Genomic DNA, 19462 nt, shown 5'->3' with positions numbered 1-19462 from the left:
AAATTATTAATTCTTGCCACAACATACGGCCATTATTGTGGTAGTGGGTCCTGGTGCCATTGCATTTTTGAACATAGCCAAAAACATCATTCAGACGTCCGTCCTTGAACCAAAATTTCTTCCTTGTGTCAGTGCATGGAAATCAGACTGCACTCAGATGCCTGCTGAGTGCTGTCAGACGATTACCACACACTCAATGACTTGCATGGATGCGTGCGACTCGAATATCTAATCGAAATCAGGTATTATACAGGTTTTTTCCCTGGACCAGCTCAGTCCAAAGAAAAGAACTGGATATGTGACGGCCCCATAGAATAACATTGGTCTGAGTGCGATCTGATGTTTTGTCAGGTTGCACTCGGATGGAAAATACGGTGGTATGAGCAAGCCCTTAAGAGTCTGTAAGCACAAAACAACAAGCCCAGGTGCTCAGTGCACCCGTCATGGCCAACCTGCTCAGTGCATCTTCCTACCTATCTCCATTTTCCTTGATAGACTGAACTGCTTCGCCACGACAAAGGTGCTTGTTTGGACAGTCATTTTGTACTGATTGCCCTTAAAGCATCACATATCCTCAAGATCCTGTAAGTTCCGTTCTTGAGTCATTGTCAGGCCCGGAATTTTGATTTACCGATGGTGAACATGACACAACTCCCAGGTCTTCTTTACCTGCAGTGACTCGTCCTATATATTCTGCACTATTCTGTCCTGGGAGAAGAAGTATTGACTTTCTTCCGGTAACATTTGCAGAGGTCAGGGATGATACCCTTATGATAGACAGGCAGTATGGCTATAATGGTATACATTTTGGCCCCGTTGAGTCGGGGGGATTGCCCCTCTGCTATTGGTGCAGGTAGCAGTGTACGAGCCGCTTTATTTAAGAATGGGCATCAGACACAGGATGTGATTTCAAAGAGAAGAGAGATAGGATATATTTACACAGCTGAACACTCATCCCCAGTAATGCACACATCAGAGACCGGCGGGGAAGTGGGGGGGGGGGGGAACATACAGGCTTCGGTAAGGGGGTCTGGGCTTGGCACCAACCTGCCACTGCTCCCAGCATGGGGCGATGAAGGGAAAGGGACATTGCAGTCAATTAGAAGTCAGTTGTAATTGTCAGTCAGGCATTGAGGGAGCCCCCCGCAGTTTAAGAGGACGGAGGGTACAGGGAAGGCCATCACACTGAAGGTCTGGTGACTGATGAATGTAAACCCCAGATACAGAAGCTTGTTGAAGGTATGTGGTTCCTCCCAGGCAGTGCAGGGCCCTAGGGGAGGGTAGGAGTCCTGGACATGGGAGAGGGTGGTCAGAGCCTGCGCTTTTCTGTAACGTTATTGGTGGGGAGCACTTAAGAGATAAGCAAGCAAATCTGATGCCCCCTCCCATTGTAGTGCCCAGGGCACCTCATCCCTCCTGGCCAAAATCTTCTGTAAATTTCTTCACTTTCAGCAGGTCTTCCGCATTTACAGTGGGCCGAGTGGTAGCCTGAGATCTCAGCATATCGGACTGTGAGAGGGAACAATAAAAAAAAAAAAGAGATATAGAAGATCTATATGAACATTTTATAGAAAGCGTAGACTCTGTTTCTGTTACTTACCATGCATACTACAGGCTCCAGCAGTTTATCACTGGCCACGTCCATCCAGGTCATCTCAATAGCCCCGGGGTCTCCGGGAGAACAGGGAGTTAGGAGGTCGTCTATGATGACTCCGGGGTTGGTGCGAGACGGACCTCGTACCTAACAACAAATGGAAGGACCTCAGCACACGCCACACCAGCTCTACTACGCGCATGCACACCTCAATCACCCCACTTTTACCTTTTTGAAGTGTGTGGCTGATTGCACCTTGCGCACGGGCTGCATTAGCGCGTCTCTGACGATAATACTAATATCTGCCCCTGAGTATCCATCCGTTTTGTTGGCCAGCTCGCGGATGTTTGCGTCGCTCAGACTGTGAGCCGTATTGCCCAAGTGTAGCCGGAACATCTGAGCTCGGGCGGCCTCTTCCGGCAGAGGGATGTATATCCGCTTCTCAAACCTGAAATTCAAGACACCCGTGTTAGGACTCATTCAGTTCAGACACCCGCGCCAATCGAGCACGGACTTGTCACAACTCACCCAACCTGCACGTGATGGCTCATATTTCTATGGAACTGTCACGCTTGGCTCAGTTGAGCATTTATTCCACTTCCTTTTACCCCATCTTGTCACTTTTCAGCCATAGCAAAAAGCAGAGGTTTTCAGTTCACCGCTGGTGTAGATTTAATTTGGAGTAATACAGGCAGCATAAAAATGTGCTCATCTTAATGACTTTAGGAAGGACAAGAAAAATCCAGCTTCCAGGATCATCCGATAAAACCCAAGACTTAATTATATAAAAATGTATACACCATGTCATGCAATGATTAAAGATGCTGTCTGAAACGCATTTGCCCTCCTTCCCTGCAGTAGTTTAAGTGCGACTGTTTTTATATATTTTTTCATAATAAAGTCTTGGATTTTATTGGATGATCCTGGAATCTAGATTTTACTTGTCCTTTCCTTCTTATGACCGCTCGTGTCACTCAGTTCCTGAGCCTCAGGATACTCCAGTGGGTGAGCCGACTATCCTCCGTTGTATATCTTAATACATATGGTGCATCTTAGTCCAGCAGTCTTATGATTCAAGACCTTTGTAAGAAATTCCTCCATAAGTGTGAAAATAACACACAGGCCCTGATCCATCAACATGGTTTCACCTTGAAATGTCAAAAACTGTGCAGAAACTTAGCAACTTTTGCCGTGTTTACTAGAGTTGAATAATTTTTGAATGTTCGGATTACGATCGCCGATGAATATTGTATTTGCAATATTCACCGAACATCATTGAAGTCAATGGGAGTAGAAATGAATGAATATGTTCAGAATTGATCATCAAACATAAATTCTGCACGAATAGGGTACCAATATGGGAAATTCGGATAGGCAATTGTTTCTGAACATAGTCACTCATCTCTAGTCTTTACGATGGTACTGGGCCAGTTCTGCCAAAGTGGATCAAGCTTCTACACACCCAAAAAAAATCATCATAATTTTGTATAAATTACATAAGCCCCGTTATTTCTGTAGAACATGCCTCTTAGCCTCCATTTAGACTGGACAATAAAACACCAGTATTAATGAATTGGGGCTAAAGTGTCACTTTTTAGCAACTAGGAGAACATTAATATGTTGGAAAAAAAAAAAAGATAAGTGGTTACAAATCCTCAATATCCAAAAATCTCACCTCCTCCTGATGGCAGAGTCCAGGACCCAGGGTATGTTGGTGGCTCCCAGAACCAGGATACCATCATTGTTATTTCCAACACCTGAAAAGCAAAACACACAACAGCTAATGTGGCGCCAAGTGCCTCCTGACCGAGCTATGTCCAAAAAGTGGTATGTGCCGCCCATCTAAGGCTTTATTATGGATCAGCAATGCACGGACTGGCGGTGGCTCTCCTGACGGGAACATGACCGCTTCATACATTTCTATGAGGCAGTCACGCTCACGGGAGACCCATGGCCAGTCCATGCTCGGAGCGATTTGCACAGATATCTGAATGAGCCCTTACAGAAGACATGGTCAGTGTGTGAAGAACCTGACGGTGAATTAAAAAAACACTTTACTAATACCCTAAGGCTAGTGCTCCACTGATTAAATATGGCGTGCACAATATATCCATACTATGCATGACTTGTGAGCGAACCTTGCATCTGCACCAGAAATTCTGTCTTGATTCTCCGTGCTGCTTCGCTTTCATTTTCATTCCTTGAGCCGCAGAGCGAGTCGACCTCGTCAATGAATATAATTGAAGGTTTGTGCTGCCGCGCGAGCTCAAATAGGTTCTTCACCAACCTGGAAAACATCAAAAGAAAAACATTATGACGCCTGCTTCAAACACCTGCAAGTACCTGTGACTCCCGGATCACTCACTTCTCGCTCTCTCCCAACCACTTGGACATCAGATCGGAGGAGGAGACGGAGAAGAAAGTGGAATTATTGGCTTCAGTTGCTACGGCTTTGGCCAGGTATGATTTGCCTGTTCCTGGTGGTCCAAAGAGCAAGATACCGCGCCAGGGGGTACGCTTCCCTAGAAGAGATCGCAGAGGTCACATGATGTAGGAAGGCAGAGTGGGATGCACCACAATCGATGGCAGATAAAACACTGATTACTCTTAGAATTTAAAGGGATTTTACACTCTTAAAAAAGTGGACCCCAAACGTTGTCTGTCAAGTAAAATACAAAAGCAGAGAGTACTCGCCCTCCCTGGGTCCATCAGAGAGTACTCACCCTCCCTGGGTCCAGCACCAACTCTCCACTGCTGCTGTAGGCTCAGTGTTTTGGTAGCAACGGTGATGTCACATTTATAGCTCACATCACTGCTGCAGGCAATCACTGAACTCAGCGGCTTGTGCAATATACCATATTTTTCGGACTATAAGACACACCCAAGGTTTACACAGCAGAAACTGGGAAAAACTTTTTCCTATTAATTAAAACTTCCCTGGCCGTGTAAAGTGGAGAGGTCGTTATCACTAATTTTATTAGACTCAGGTAGAATAAGGAGGTAATACATCTATTGTTAGTGTCTCTAGGCAGTGTTATACACACAACACAGCTCTGTTAACATATGCACATATACATACACAACACAGCACAAGATTTGGCCAAAAATTGTGAGCCCATCCACCAAACGTCAAGGTAATCTCAGATCGGATGGGTACCTGAGCTGTCTGCCTAGTGTGAACTTACCTATGGCTAATAACATGGTAAAGCCTGCATTTATAGGAAGGTCAGAACCAACTGTGTTTGGATGTAATTAAAATCACAGCATGGTGAAGGGCGGGGCGTTCAAGTCAGAAAAAACATACATAGCAAATATAGGAAAACTGACTGAACAGCAATCTAGTCTGAACTGGTGCATAACCAAAAAGTCTTACATAGCAAATAGATAATGGCTGCACTCAATTTTACTTTGCTAAAGCAAGGAAATGTGCAATACATGAAATGTGAACAGCATAATGGCTTGTGAAATCTATGAAAAAACACATGAGATGCTTAGCACAAGATTTGGCCAAAAATTGTGAGCCCATCCACCAAACGTCAAGGTAATCTCAGATCGGATGGGTAACTAACCTGTCTGCCTAGTGTGAACACTTACCTATGGCTAATAACATGGTAAAGCCTGCATTTATAGGATGTCGGTATGGGCATGTAGCTGAGCTGTGTGTATGTCGGTATGGGCATGTAGCTGAGCTGTGTGTATGTCGGTATGGGCATGTAGCTGAGCTGTGTGTATGTCGGTATGGGCATGTAGCTGAGCTGTGTGTATGTCGGTATGGGCATGTAGCTGAGCTGTGTGTATGTCGGTATGGGCATGTAGCTGAGCTGTGTGTATGTCGGTATGGGCATGTAGCTGAGCTGTGTGTATGTCGGTATGGGCATGTAGCTGAGCTGTGTGTATGTCGGTATGGGCATGTAGCTGAGCTGTGTGTATGTCGGTATGGGCATGTAGCTGAGCTGTGTGTATGTCGGTATGGGCATGTAGCTGAGCTGTGTGTATGTCGGTATGGGCATGTAGCTGAGCTGTGTGTATGTCGGTATGGGCATGTAGCTGAGCTGTGTGTATGTCGGTATGGGCATGTAGCTGAGCTGTGTGTATGTCGGTATGGGCATGTAGCTGAGCTGTGTGTATGTCGGTATGGGCATGTAGCTGAGCTGTGTGTATGTCGGTATGGGCATGTAGCTGAGCTGTGTGTATGTCGGTATGGGCATGTAGCTGAGCTGTGTGTATGTCGGTATGGGCATGTAGCTGAGCTGTGTGTATGTCGGTATGGGCATGTAGCTGAGCTGTATGGGCATGTAGCTGAGCTGTGTGTATGTCGGTATGGGCATGTAGCCCATACCGACATACAGCTCAGCTACATGCCCATACCGACATACACACAGCTCAGCTACCTGCCCATACCGACATACACACAGCTCAGCTACATGCCCATACCGACATACACACAGCTCAGCTACATGCCCATACAGCTCAGCTACATGCCCATACCGACATACACAGCTCAGCTACATGCCCATACCGACATACACACAGCTCAGCTACATGCCCATACCGACATACACACAGCTCAGCTACATGCCCATACCGACATACACACAGCTCAGCTACATGCCCATACCGACATACACACAGCTCAGCTACATGCCCATACCGACATACACACACACACACACCATACATTCCCACATCCTGCATTTCCTGATCGGGACATAAACGCAGGCTGCAGAAGAGCATTTGATTAACTCAAGTCCTATGATCAGTCACATGACCTGAAAGGTCCTAGAATTATTGGTGCAGAAGGTGCTTCATCTGCTCAGCTCCTGCAGTCTCCGTTCATTCCCAATGTCTTCCTCTACCGCTGTGCACCGATCACATAGATCAGTGAACTGCAGGAGGAGAGACAGCAGCTCTCTGTGATCGGGAAGGACATGGTCAGTGTTCTCCTCCATCACAGGAAGCTGCCTCCAGACTATAAGATGCACACTTCTTGAATACAGTTTTTCTTGGCAAAAATGTTGTCTTCTAGTCTGAAAATAGAATTAGTTCTTACCGGTAATTCGGTTTCTAGGAACCTTCCACGACAGCACTATCGGAGGATGTCTCCCCGCCCTAATAGGGGACAGGAAACAAAGAGGTTAAATACCCCTCCCCTTCCTGCAACCACCAGTGTTTTTTCTGGACACAGTAGCATGTATAGTTACCATTTAAGTGCAGGAATCATAAATTTATAAAACAGATAGGGAGGGAAATTAGTGCTGTCGTGGAAGGTTCCTAGAAACCGAATTACCGGTAAGAACTAATTCTATTTTCTCCAGTCACCTTCCACGACAGCAGTATCGGAGTGATACCAACCGCTAATTTCTTTAGGGAGGGACAACCGCCTGCAGAACACGTCTGGCGAACGTTAGATCCCTGTTGAAGTTGAGCCTGTAGTGCCTGGTGAACGTGTGTATTGACGACCAGGTGGCGGCTCTGCAAATCTGCTCTGCTGATGCGCTTCCCCTTTCTGCCCAGGAGGTTGAGACTGAGCGGGTAGAGTGGGCCTTCAGAGAAGCTGGGGGTGATAGCTTTTGACAAGAGTATGCTAGGCTAATGGCCTGCTTTATCCAATTAGCGATTGTGCTTTTGGCTGCCTTCTTGGTTTCAAAATATTTTATTAAATTTCCATTTTTGACGGGGGAGGGGAGAGAAAGGGTATGGAAAATGGAAAAGACATACCCCCTAACAACTGGGGGGGATAACAATTCTGCTTTCACATTTGAAATGCATGGAATATAATAATACAGGAACTATGTACATTTCTAATATAGTCAAAATCGTGTGTAAGAACAGTAGAAACATTAAACATCACGTTGTTTGACTTTTTATGAGTCAACGAAAGTGTTAAGGACAGGGGTACTTTCTATGGTTAACGAATGGAGCATGAACAGGTCTGTTGTTTCAAGTGATAGGTATAGGGAATTGCTGATCCCATCTGGACCATTTTTCTGCGAATTTTGAGCATTGGTTGTTTGTAATTGTGAAGTGGAACTCGTGGGATCTATGCAGAGAGATTCTTGAAATAATGTCTTTTATTGATGGGGTTTGTTGAGTTTTCCAAAGGGAGGCAATGAAGTTTTTTACCACTAAGCATATGTGTATCACCAATAGTTTCAGATTATTATTATTATTATTGGCTGCCTTCTTGCCCTTATTACGCCCTGACCACTGGATGAACAGGTTTTGATCCAACCTCCAATCCTCCGTTTGCTGGAGGTAGAACAGGACCACCCTGCGGACGTCCAGGGTGTGAAAGATCTCCTCTTTAGGATTAGAGGGATTGGGACAGAAAGAAGGTAATATGATGTCCTGATTTCTGTGAAAGCTTGAAGCTACCTTAGGTGTAAAGGACGGGTCTAATTTGAGGATTATACTATCCGTAGTTATAGTCAGGAATGGTTCCTGAATCAATAAGGCTTGTAACTCCCCTATACGCCTGGCAGCAGTGATAGCTACCAGAAAGACCGTTTTGAGGGTTAAGATCTTTAAGCTAGATGCTGAAAGGGGTTCAAAGGGGTCCCCGGTCAGACCTTTTAGCACCAGGTTTAAGTCCCAAGGTGGGGTATGGATCTGGAGTCTCGGACGGATTCTGGTTGCCGATGATATGAATCGTTTCACCCATCGATGACTTGCTAGATCCCGGTCAAAGAAAGCACCAAGAGCTGACACCTGAACCTTTAGGGTACTTGGTGAAATACCCAGCTCTAAGCCCTTCTGTAGGAATTGAAGAATCTGCGCAATATTTGGGTTGAAAGGATCCGGTCTGTTCGGGGCACTCCATGATGAAAATTTCTTCCATATCTTGCCATAAATGGCGTTCGTTATTGGCTTCCTACTTTTCTGTAGGGTTTCGATTACTTCCTGCGAGAGTCCTCTGGCTCTCAGGATCTCGGCTTCAGTAACCAGGCTGTCAACTTTAGTTTGTGTAGGTCTGGATGGGTCAGGGGACCCTGTTGAAGAAGGTCGTGTCTCTGTGGTAGCGGAATCGGGCCTTCTAGACACATGCCAGTTAGTGCGCTGAACCAGCTCCTTCCTGGCCATAATGGGGCCACCAAAATCGTTGTGACCGGATCCGTTCGGATCTTCTGCAACGTCCTGGGTAGCAATGATATTGGTGGAAAAGCATATGCCAGGGTAAACTCCCAGGGGTGGGAGAACGCGTCCAGTCCTAGTGTCCCGTTTGAGGGGGTCAGGGAGAAGAAGGTGTTTGATTTTGTGTTCTGAATGCTGGCAAATAGGTCCACATCGGGAGTTCCCCACCTTTGGACCAGGGCTAGGAATACCTCCTGGTTTAGAGACCATTCCCCTGGATGGAAGTCTCTCCGGCTGAGATAATCCGCCTGGGAATTGTCCAATCCCCTTATATGAACTGCCGAGATTGACATCAGGTGGTTTTCTGCCCAGGAAAAAATCCTTCCAGCAGTCAGCTTCAGGTTCGAGTGTCCTGTGCCCCCTTGGTGTCGGAGATATGCCACGGTGGTCATATTGTCGGACATCACCCGGACATGGGAGCCCTGGATGATGATAGATGCGGCTTTTAGCGCCTCTTCCACCGCTTTCAATTCCCTCAGATTTGAGGAACTGCGTCTCTGGGGCCCACAACCCCTGGAAGTGGAAGCCTTCTATCACGGCGCCCCAACCTCTCTGACTTGCGTCTGTTGTGAGAACTCTGAGGGGAAGCTGATCCCAGCTGACTCCTCGGTGTAGATTCTGGGGGTTCAGCCACCATAACAGAGAGGATCTCACATGCGAGGGAAGAGGAATCTTCCTGGTTAAGGCCATCTGATGTCCTCTTGAGTATGCCAGGATGTGTGATTGAAGTATTCTCGTATGGGCTTGTGCCCAGGAGACTGCTTGAATGCAGGATGTCAATGAACCCAGGACTGACATAGAGTCTCTTAGAGTCGGGGCTCTTTGATCTCTGAACCTGGAGATCCTGCGGACAAGATCGGTCTGACGGTCCTCGGGTAGAAAGGACATTCTCTTCTCCGAATCCAGAAGAATTCCTAGGAATTTCTTCTGTGGTGAAGGCTGGAGGTCTGATTTCTCCAGGTTCGGGATCCACCCGAGAGATTCTAGAATGTCGAGGACTCTTGTCACATCCTGATTGAGACGTGAAGCGGATGGAGCAATGATAAGAAAATCGTCCAGGTATGGTATGACACAGATCCCCTGTTGACGAATAAAGATTACCGCTTCTGTCATGATCTTGGAGAAGACTCGTGGAGCCGACGAGACTCCGAACGGGAGGACGTTGAATTGGTAATGGCTGACCCGTTTGTTTTGGGAGATCGCGAACCTGAGGAATCTTCTGTGGTCTGGGTGTATTGGCACATGATAGTATGCGTCCCTCAGGTCCAGCGTCGCCATCACCCAGTCCTGACCGATCAGCGGGATTGCTGATCTGATCGATTCCATTTTGAATCTCCGGTATTTTATTACCTGATTTAGAGGTTTCAGGTTGATAATGATGCGATGTTTCCCTGAGGGTTTTTTCACCACGAAGAGGTGGGAATAGTGACCTTCTCCTATTTCCCGATGTGGTACTTGGGAGATCACCTTCGCTCGAAGCAGGTCTAGGATATCCGGCATCAAAATTTCCCGAAGTCCTGGGGATTGTAGGGAAGTGATAGACAGACGATGGGGAGGAGGACTCTCGAACTCCAACCTTAGTCCCTCCCGTATGGTACGTAGGACCCACTGGTTTGTGGTAATCACCTGCCACTGGGAGAGGAATCCCGAGAGTCGACCCCCGACCGGAGGGCAGTCATTGTTTTTCAGAGGCCTGAGTCGGTTGGGGGACCAGGATGTTTCTGGCTTTTCCTCCCTTGGGGTAACTCCATCGTCCTGATTTGCCCTTACCCCTGTAATTCTGCTGGGGGGTTTGGTCACGGGGGGGGGGGGGGGGGGGACGAAAAAACCGCTTCTTAGGGTTCTTTTGTTCCGGAAGGACCTTCTTCTTATCCGAAGCTTTGTCCAAGATTTCGTCCAGGACTGGCCCAAATACATAATGACCCTGGAAAGGTATACCGCAAAGCTTAGACTTTGAGGTAATATCACCTCCCCAGGATTTAAGCCACAAAGCTCTTCTAGCGGAATTAGTGAGAACCGCTGATTTAGCGGCAACCCGTACTGATTCTGCGGAGGCGTCCGCGAGGAATCCGGTTGCCCTTTGGAGCAGAGGAAGAGAATTAAGAATCTCTTCTCTGGGTGTACCCTGCACCAGGTGATTTTCCAATGTACGCAGCCAGAGGAACAGGGATCTGGCTACACATGTTGATGCCACGTTGGACCTCAGTAGGTTAGTTGAAGTCTCCCAGGATTTTCTTAATAAACTCTCAGTTTTGCGATCCATGGGATCTTTTAGCTGGGAGGAATCTTCAAAAGGCAGGGCTGTTTTTTTGGTTACCCTTGAAACCTGGACATCAACCTTGGGCATTTCGAAAAGAGAACAGTCTCCCTCCAAGGGAAAACGGTTCTTGAGTTCTGATGGCACATTTAACCCTTTCTCTGGAAGGCCCCACTCATGGAGGATGAGGCTTTCTATATTTTCGTGTATGGGGAATCCCTTAACCGATTTGGGCTTTAACCCCCCGAACATGTCATCCTGTACAGAATGGCCCTCCACCTCCTCCTCCACCCCCATGGTGCCCCTCACCATAGACACTAATTCCTCCAAATCCTCGGAGGAAAAGAGATACTTTTTGTTGTCTGATTTGGGAGCAGAGGTAGAGGCAGAACTCTCATTCTCCCAACGGTCCCCTGAGTCAGAAGTATGCACTTCTCCTGAGTCAGAGTCAGAGACTACAGGGGCTATTTTCCTTTTTTTAGCAGGAGGAGGCTGTGGTGTCGGGGGCTGGGAGAAGGTCGCCATGGAAGATTGAACTTCCTGCCTGATGAGAGTCCTGATGCTGTCCATAAGAGAGGGCTGTTTAGCACGCAGAACCTCGTCTGTGCATGGCTGGCAGAGCTTCTTCTTATATGTGGAGGGAAGCTTGGACGCACATGCAGCACACTTGCGACTGGGCACCTTCTTAGGGGCAGAAGTCTTGTCTCCCTAAAGGAGAGAGAGAGAAGACGGACTAAGTCGCTTGATTTTAGAAAATGGACAGCAAGGGACATCATCCCACTACTTACGGCAGGGGGTGAGCGCTGGGCTCTGCAGAAGCAGAGTGAAGGGATTTGTCGCCATCCATATCAGAGATCTGACTATAGAGGGTATAGACAGGAGGTCTTACCTGGAGGCTTCCTTAGCCAGGAATAAATAGGTTACCGAGGCTCCCAGCGAGATTGGTGGTGCTCCTCCCCCTCGTGGTGTCCGTTTGATGGGGAGGGGGGGGGGGTCAGGGACGCCCCGTCCATGCCGCCACTGCATGTCCCAGCTCAGGACGCTGAACGGCGCGCGCGGGAGCTGCGGCGCAAGGAGCCGGCGAAAAAAACGGAAGTTCGGCTGAACGTCACTTCCGGTGCGCGCGCTCCAGCAGCAGCGTGGAGGGAGGAGGAAGCCGGGGAGCTTGAGAAGGACCCCGGAGCACCGCCCTGCTTTGCCTCCCGAAAGAGGCGCGGGTAGGGCGGGCAGGGGTCCCAAGTCGCGTGGAAGGTCACGGAGATGGGAGCAGTCTGGATGGAGGAGGAGGAGAGCGGAGCCCCCGACCTCGACTGCCCGGCTAGAAAGGTAACAGTGCTCCCGATCGCCGGCCACGGCAGCACTATCAGAGAACCTCTTCATGCCCCATAGGGGACAGGAAAAACACTGGTGGTTGCAGGAAGGGGAGGGGTATTTAACCTCTTTGTTTCCTGTCCCCTATTAGGGCGGGGAGACATCCTCCGATACTGCTGTCGTGGAAGGTGACTGGAGAAAAATACAGTACTTCGGTGATTGGGGGGGCGTATATGACGTCATGCCTGCAACCAAAACTTTGAGACTAGTGCAAGTTAGGAGAGCTGGTGCTGGACCTCGGATGAGTGAGTACTATCTGATTTTCTTACTACATGACGGGCAACGTCTGGGGTCCACTTTTCTAAAAATGAAAAGTCTCTTTAAGCTTCTGTCCAAGACTTTAGAACATACATTACATATAACGAGGAATTCCACTAAATAAGCAAACTGTTAGATCGTTGTGAGTCCCGCTGCTATGACCCTTACCAATCGTCAGGAAGGGGAACTTGTGTCAGGAGGAGCAGAATACTACGAATTCACTACCATTCAAGCCTATGATACCGAAGACAGCGGTGAACAGCTGCCGACTATCACAGACTTGTATGGAGGGACGGGCACACGTACGATCTGCAGTTCTACAGGGGATTCAAATACCCAAAGATGGGTTGCACACCGATCTAAAAGTTCATTAAGTGATAAGGGAACGTGAAGCACAGATTTTCTCAAACGGCACGGAACCCCCAAAAATGTAAGTGATGTCTGGACAGCCATGAAAAAAACTTGACACGATGTACTGAGCCTTGGGCGCGTCTGGTTGGCATATTCCAATGAAATACAAAGAGGATCTAGCGGGACGTAGTAAAAGAACAAACTGGCATAAAACAAGAGGTAACACGTCCATAGAACACGTTTCATTGTCAACAAAGGTTCTGATCTACTGTTCAAATACACTGCATGGCCTTTTTACCATCCACTTTCTGCCCATTTGTTGTTGTTTTTTTAGATTTTTGAGTATTTGTTATCAGGAAAAACCAACCAGAAGCGCCAAAGGCTTAGTATAATTTTTCCATACTTCATGGCAACTTAAAATACAAGGAAAAGAAAAACGGTGTGAATGAAAAACCTCAAAATATACAACTACAGCCAGAGGAGGGACAGAGGATGACTAGTTTTTCTAACAGTAAGTATTACTGCACGTTGTCAGAGAACAAGGACCAGAATAGTTTAAAAAAAAGTTAAACATATACACAGGAACAAATCCATTTTAGAAAGACTAACCTGTGAAGAGATGGGGAAATTTAATGGGTAAAATCACAGCCTCTTTTAAAGCTTCCTTCGCGCCTTCCAACCCGGCAACGTCGTTCCACCGCACATTTGGCTTCTCCATTACGATGGCACCTGCAGATATTGGGGGGAACATAAGATAAATGTAAAAATGAGCCAAAAGGTGCAGAAAAGTGGCGATACACTGAGCAGCTGCAATAAAGGGACAGAATCTAAGGCTAGAGTTACCTTTGCTCTCCTGAGTCCAACAACGTGACCACCTCTGCCAGGATGACCCATAAAAATTCCACTCCTCCTACACGAATGGCGTCATGTTAACCCTTAGCCACCCCTACCTTACCATACTACTATTCCTCCACCGTACACCTTTCCCACCAACCACTTTTCTTCTAATTCCCGGACAATCTTCTTTACCCCTCAGGACGTACCCATTAGTTGTTCCTGTAGTTTCTTTTTTTCTGGATTTTCCCCTTCGCTGTCGCTGTCACTTCTGTGAAAACAGAAAATACTGGTGATTTATGGTGGGTATATGGTATATATTCTTACAATGCATTGGTGGTCAACTAGCTATTAAGGGGGCAGCAGATGCACTCCTAGAATCTAACAAGGGTCTTACAACAATTCTGTTTACAACAGGGCTGAGGAGTCGGTAAGCCAAACTTCTAACTCCGACTCCATTGGTTCGCAGCAGGGGTAGCCATACACTCCTCTATGGCCTGTGACACGCACTGATGGACCAAGTGAGCGTGTTCAGCTTTCCTAGTGTCTCCCCTGTAAACAGGGGTCGGGATCCTACCACACACTTCTATTGAGATGCTATAGGTGGGAGTAGCAGCCCTAGGTGGTCGCAGTAAAGCCCCCTAACTCTTCTATTTGCATAGTGAGATCGTAGTAAGAGGGGTCTTTTTCTTACGCTAGGGAAGGGATACCACTTTTATTGCAAAAGCACACTAGCTCACAACACAGCTGAGTACTGAGCGGAGCAAGCAGTGCATGCTGGGACATGTAGTCCAAATTAGTAACCTAGAACTACAGTCATATCTCTAACAGAAGTGGAACGTCACTTTAAAGGGTAAAAAAAACCTGTCACTGGTCGGCTATAAAATGGGAACCCCCACAAGAAACCCGGACAACTCACCCTTTCTCATTCTGGGATTCTTTCACAGGCTTTTTGCCTTGCTTTTCCTTCGTTTTTAGATAATCCTTAAGCTTCTCGGCTCTGTCCAGGTACTGCATGCACTTGGCTCGGATGCTCTCCTTGGCCTTGTCACTGTGAGCTTCATCTGTAGGCAATTAAGAAAAAAAATGGTTATCAGGGCCCCGACAATCTGAACTGTCCACCCCTCTGACACCTTCTGCACAGTATGGCACCATGATGAGCATTTTCTATATCCAGCCTGTAACCATACTGGTGAGGCATCCATCGCAGGTATCTCGCCCTACATCACCACGTTGGCCGCATTTCCATCCCTGCTGACCTGCAGCACCTCCACCTCGTATCCCATGACTTACACTTGATGGCGTGCAGGAAATACTCCACCGCATGCTGGTAAAGCCTCAAGGCCTCTTCATAGTTCTTGTTCTTGTCCTCCTCTGTGGCTTTGGTCACCAAATCAATGGCTTTCTGGAAGGATGAAGAAACACTCCGATCAATATAAGTTCAACATAAACAATTGTAGTAATCATTGAGAAGGAGGCTCAATGTAAAAAACACTTGACACAAGCGGCAAGACCCAGAGGAATAAAGGTAGAGATATAAGAGAAGAAAGTAGAGAAGAAAAGAGACTGGGAGAAGAGGAGGCAAAGAGAAGACCAGAAGGAATAAATCAACAGAATGGAGGAGAAGGACCAACAAGGCATAAGGTAGGGAAAACAGATGAGAAGCAAAAATAAAACAACCAAAAGAGGCAGGTAGCATGGAGCAAAGGATGGCAAGAAGGGAGTAGAGGGCAGAAGATGGTAGGCAGGGAAGGAGGGGACAGAGGGTGTAGGCAGAGCGCGGCGGCACGGAGGGGGGCAGAGCGAGGCGGTGGCGGCACGGAGGGGGGCAGAGCGAGGCGGTGGCGGCACGGAGGGGGGCAGAGCGCGGCGGTGGCGGCACGGAGGGGGGCAGAGCGCGGCGGTGGCGGCACGGAGGGGGGCAGAGCGCGGCGGTGGCGGCACGGAGGGGGGCAGAGCGCGGCGGTGGCGGCACGGAGGGGGGCAGAGCGCGGCGGTGGCGGCACGGAGGGGGGCAGAGCGCGGCGGTGGCGGCACGGAGGGGGGCAGAGCGCGGCGGTGGCGGCACGGAGGGGGGCAGAGCGCGGCGGTGGCGGCACGGAGGGGGGCAGAGCGCGGCGGTGGCGGCACGGAGGGGGGCAGAGCGCGGCGGTGGCGGCACGGAGGGGGGCAGAGCGCGGCGGTGGCGGCACGGAGGGGGGCAGAGCGCGGCGGCGGCACGGAGGGGGGCAGAGCGCGGCGGCACGGAGGGGGGCAGAGCGCGGCGGCGGCGGCACGGAGGGGGGCAGAGCGCGGCGGCACGGAGGGGGGCAGAGCGCGGCGGCGGCGGCGGCACGGAGGGGGGCAGAGCGCGGCGGCGGCGGCACGGAGGGGGGCAGAGCGCGGCGGCACGGAGGGGGGCAGAGCGCGGCGGCACGGAGGGGGGCAGAGCGCGGCGGCACGGAGGGGGGCAGAGCGCGGCGGCACGGAGGGGGGCAGAGCGCGGCGGCACGGAGGGGGGCAGAGCGCGGCGGCACGGAGGGGGGCAGAGCGCGGCGGCACGGAGGGGGGCAGAGCGCGGCGGTGGCGGCACGGAGGGGGGCAGAGCGCGGCAGTGGCGGCACGGAAGGGGGCAGAGCGCGGCGGTGGCGGCACGGAAGGGGGCAGAGCGCGGCGGTGGCGGCACGGAGGGGGGCAGAGAGGTCAGCTCAATTTCTGTTGCAAAAACACTTTAAAACAAATTCAGTGTGAACATACCCGAAGAAGCTAACACAGAAATGCAGCAGACTACACTATTGAAGAGAGCAAAACAAAAAGAAGAAATGATGTATCCCTGCCGAGAGGAGACAGATTTGGCTGCACCGGGGAGTAATAGGGGCAACATGAACACGGATCTGTAACGTGGAGGCAATACATAGATTATATATTTATTTTACAGGTCTATGGCAGAAGCCTCCATATAAAAGCCTTTGTGCCTGCTCTGCCCGCCACAGCACCAATAATGGCACAGCGCGGTACATAACATGGTACATGGCTCCCTGAGCTGCGCTTTTATGAGTTATCATATGACGAGGAAATACTACAAGGAAACCTCGGCCCGGTCATGCATCTCTGCTGCAGTGAAGCATGTGACGCCTGTACTCGCCAGCTCTACCTGAGTCACCGCAGATATATTTAGCAATCACATGACATGTACCTGTAACGAGACGTTTGGGTGCAGCCCGATCACTATGAGGTCAGACACAACAGGAACAGCAGGAAACAAGGAAGCAATAAGGCGTCACCTGATCTCAGTGCTGGGGGTCAACATCCTGCGACTGTCAGAGCATGCTGGGAGTTGTAGTCTCATAACAGCTGGGTTGCCATCCCTGGTTCTAGTCCTTTTACAATCTCTCAATGTGTAGTCTCTGTCCCTGCAATCACTGGCACCGACATTAAGGAGGAAAACAAGCCCTCTGTTATAACTGCCAAACAGGCCCTTCTGATTCTCGCCAAGTCCTGCGCCCGGTCATAGCTGCCAGCACGGATCCTGCAGTGCCATCCATCTGGCAGCTACTTATCAGTAATTCTTATGTTACAAGTAGCAGGTGCAGGATCAGGCTACATACGGTTTTTAGATCGCCTGTTACCACGGAGACACATAACACTACAGCTTCTCCTTGACCAGCTTGATTGATAAATAGCCTGTTGGGATTTCATCCTGCCCGTGGTTCAGGTGGCATTAAACACTGACGACAGGTTCCCTATAGACAACCCCTCCTGGCGGAGGTTACATGGCCTTTAGGGCTCTTTCAGACATCTGTGCAACTCAGTCCAATCCCGGACAATAATGCATGGACTGGCAGCGGAATAGAAGAAAAAAAACATACTGACAGCTGCCAGAAGGGGAAGGAGACTGATCCTGCCCAGACCCAGCAACAGCTACAATTAAACCAAGACTTGTATGATCCCAAAAGAGCAAAGACAGCATTTCATTACTTGTATCTCACTCCTTGGAAGTGAATGGGGAAAACTGCATCTGCCTCGACTACTTGTATAGGAATGATGTAAACAAGTCACGTGTAGCCCTGATCCTTCTCTCCAGCCCAGGGATGACTGATCCCTACAATAGTGGGGGCTGCACCCCAATGTCACCGGGCCTCTGCTGAAACACCCTGACCACAATCAGCAATGCATAACCAAGAGACGGAGGCTGAAGGGTTAATATTGACGTAATAAATAAAATCTTCTGTTCTGGCTATTATCGTATTTTATCAATTCCCAGGAAAGCCGGGTGTCAGCAACAAGGTCACCATTATTAGAGGGATCACCAAACTTTTCCACAATGCTAAAAGTGAATATTTCTACAATGCAGCAGATGTTCAAGGGAGTGATCAGACTCAATAGCCCATCAGGAGTCTGGGAAAGCTGGGAGAAAAACACTCCAACCTCCACCACAGCTCCCATAGCCAAATCACCAAGCTTTTGCACAATCCTGATAGGAAATTAAACTTTCGGGTTACATTACAGTACTATAATACCAGCACGGGATGTATCAGTAATTACTAGTCAGATTTGCCTTTCAGGAGCCTGAGAGAGCTGGGTGACAACTATACAGCCACCAGTTTAGTATTCAGGAAGATCTTCTTGATCTGATAAATCGGTTCATTTATAGAGCATCAAAACTGTCCTTGAGGATTATTAAAAGATTTGCCTCTCTGAAACCTGGGAAAGCTGAGTGACAACGATAAAGCCATCATTATAGCTTTCAGAGGAGCAGCTTTCCCAAACTCCTGAAAAGACGGGGCTTTTCCAATAGTAAATGAGCTCACAGGGATGTCTTAGTGATTGATGAAGTGATATGCCGATCAGGGGGCTGGGAAAGCTGGGTGACAGCCTCTGTGCCTTGTCAACCCTGCATGGGATGTACCGGTCACCCAGAGGGCAGGATAATAAACTATCACCCAGCTTTCCCAGGAACGCACTAATCCAAGACAACTAAATGGGGGTTAATAAGATCCGAACAGCAGGGGGCGACTCAAGGGCCCGGGAATTACTGGGGCGGGTGTGCACTGGCCACCACCCCTTGTAGGTAACACCCAGCAGCCCTCACACACCGCATTACCTGCAGAGTTGACGTTGTCATCTCATCTCCCGGTCCCGGTGTCTTCGGGGGGTTTCCTCTGGATTCCGGGGCCTGTCAGTTCACCGGAACCGGAAGCGACGTCTAATCGAAACAGGAAGTAGCTGAAATCACGTGCTGCGTTTCAGTAGCTGCCAAGAACGCTCCTTCAGGCATGACGTCACTTCCGGCACATGGTATGGGCGTGTTTTGGCTTCTTCCACACTGAAGGGCTGCTCCATGTTTAGCGCTTGTTCCTCTGCATCCCCGAGAGGTGGCGGGTGCAAAGGGGCGAAGGCTGGGTGGGGGTCTCTGTGGTGGGGTGTACGATGCTGGGAGCATGCGTGTCGTGGTAGTTGGCTGTGTAATGCTGGCGGGGCTGAATATGGTCGGTTTTGCGGGTGTATGCCGCCCACTGTTCCCCACCACAGCCAAAGCAGGTATCTAGACTATAAGATGCACCTCCATTTAGCTCACATTTTTAGAGGAAAAAAATGTGTCTCCTAGTCTGGAGGATACGCCATAATTCCTATTATTTGGTTACCGCGACATTGCATTAAAATGCAATAACTGGCAATCAAAAGAT

The 19462-nt window shown here is 49.2% G+C and overlaps 1 protein-coding gene across 1 annotated transcript; it reads right to left on the bottom strand.

Moving 5' to 3' along the window:
• Window positions 1–902: 902 nt before the first annotated feature.
• VPS4A (vacuolar protein sorting 4 homolog A) lies at window positions 903–19073 on the bottom strand. The gene is made up of 11 exons (XM_077288519.1): window positions 18880–19073; window positions 15090–15201; window positions 14716–14860; window positions 14006–14067; window positions 13572–13691; window positions 3960–4116; window positions 3733–3881; window positions 3270–3351; window positions 1823–2042; window positions 1601–1741; window positions 903–1509 (listed from the first exon to the last, which is right to left on the bottom strand). The coding sequence occupies exons 1-11, from the start codon at window positions 18898–18900 to the stop codon at window positions 1408–1410; spliced, it is 1311 nt and encodes a 436-aa protein (XP_077144634.1). The 5' UTR covers window positions 18901–19073; the 3' UTR covers window positions 903–1407.
• Window positions 19074–19462: the final 389 nt, after the last annotated feature.

This window comes from Ranitomeya variabilis, chromosome 2 (genome assembly GCF_051348905.1).
Source record: "Ranitomeya variabilis isolate aRanVar5 chromosome 2, aRanVar5.hap1, whole genome shotgun sequence".
Lineage (NCBI taxonomy): Eukaryota > Metazoa > Chordata > Amphibia > Anura > Dendrobatidae > Ranitomeya > Ranitomeya variabilis.
The sequence above is the reverse complement of the archived record's forward strand: the minus strand, read 5'-3'. Positions and strand labels throughout refer to the sequence as shown.

What these genes read in the sequence shown, in the direction of transcription:
- VPS4A (XM_077288519.1), bottom strand. Translation starts at nt 18,900, where the DNA reads ATGACAACGTCAACTCTGCAG. An exon ending in TGACAACGTCAACTCTGCAG is followed by an intron (nt 15,202 to 18,879) that starts GTAATGCGGTGT and finishes TCATCCTTCCAG; the next exon opens with AAAGCCATTGATTTGGTGAC. An exon ending in TGGTTGGGAGAGAGCGAGAA is followed by an intron (nt 3,882 to 3,959) that starts GTGAGTGATCCG and finishes GATGTTTTCCAG; the next exon opens with GTTGGTGAAGAACCTATTTG.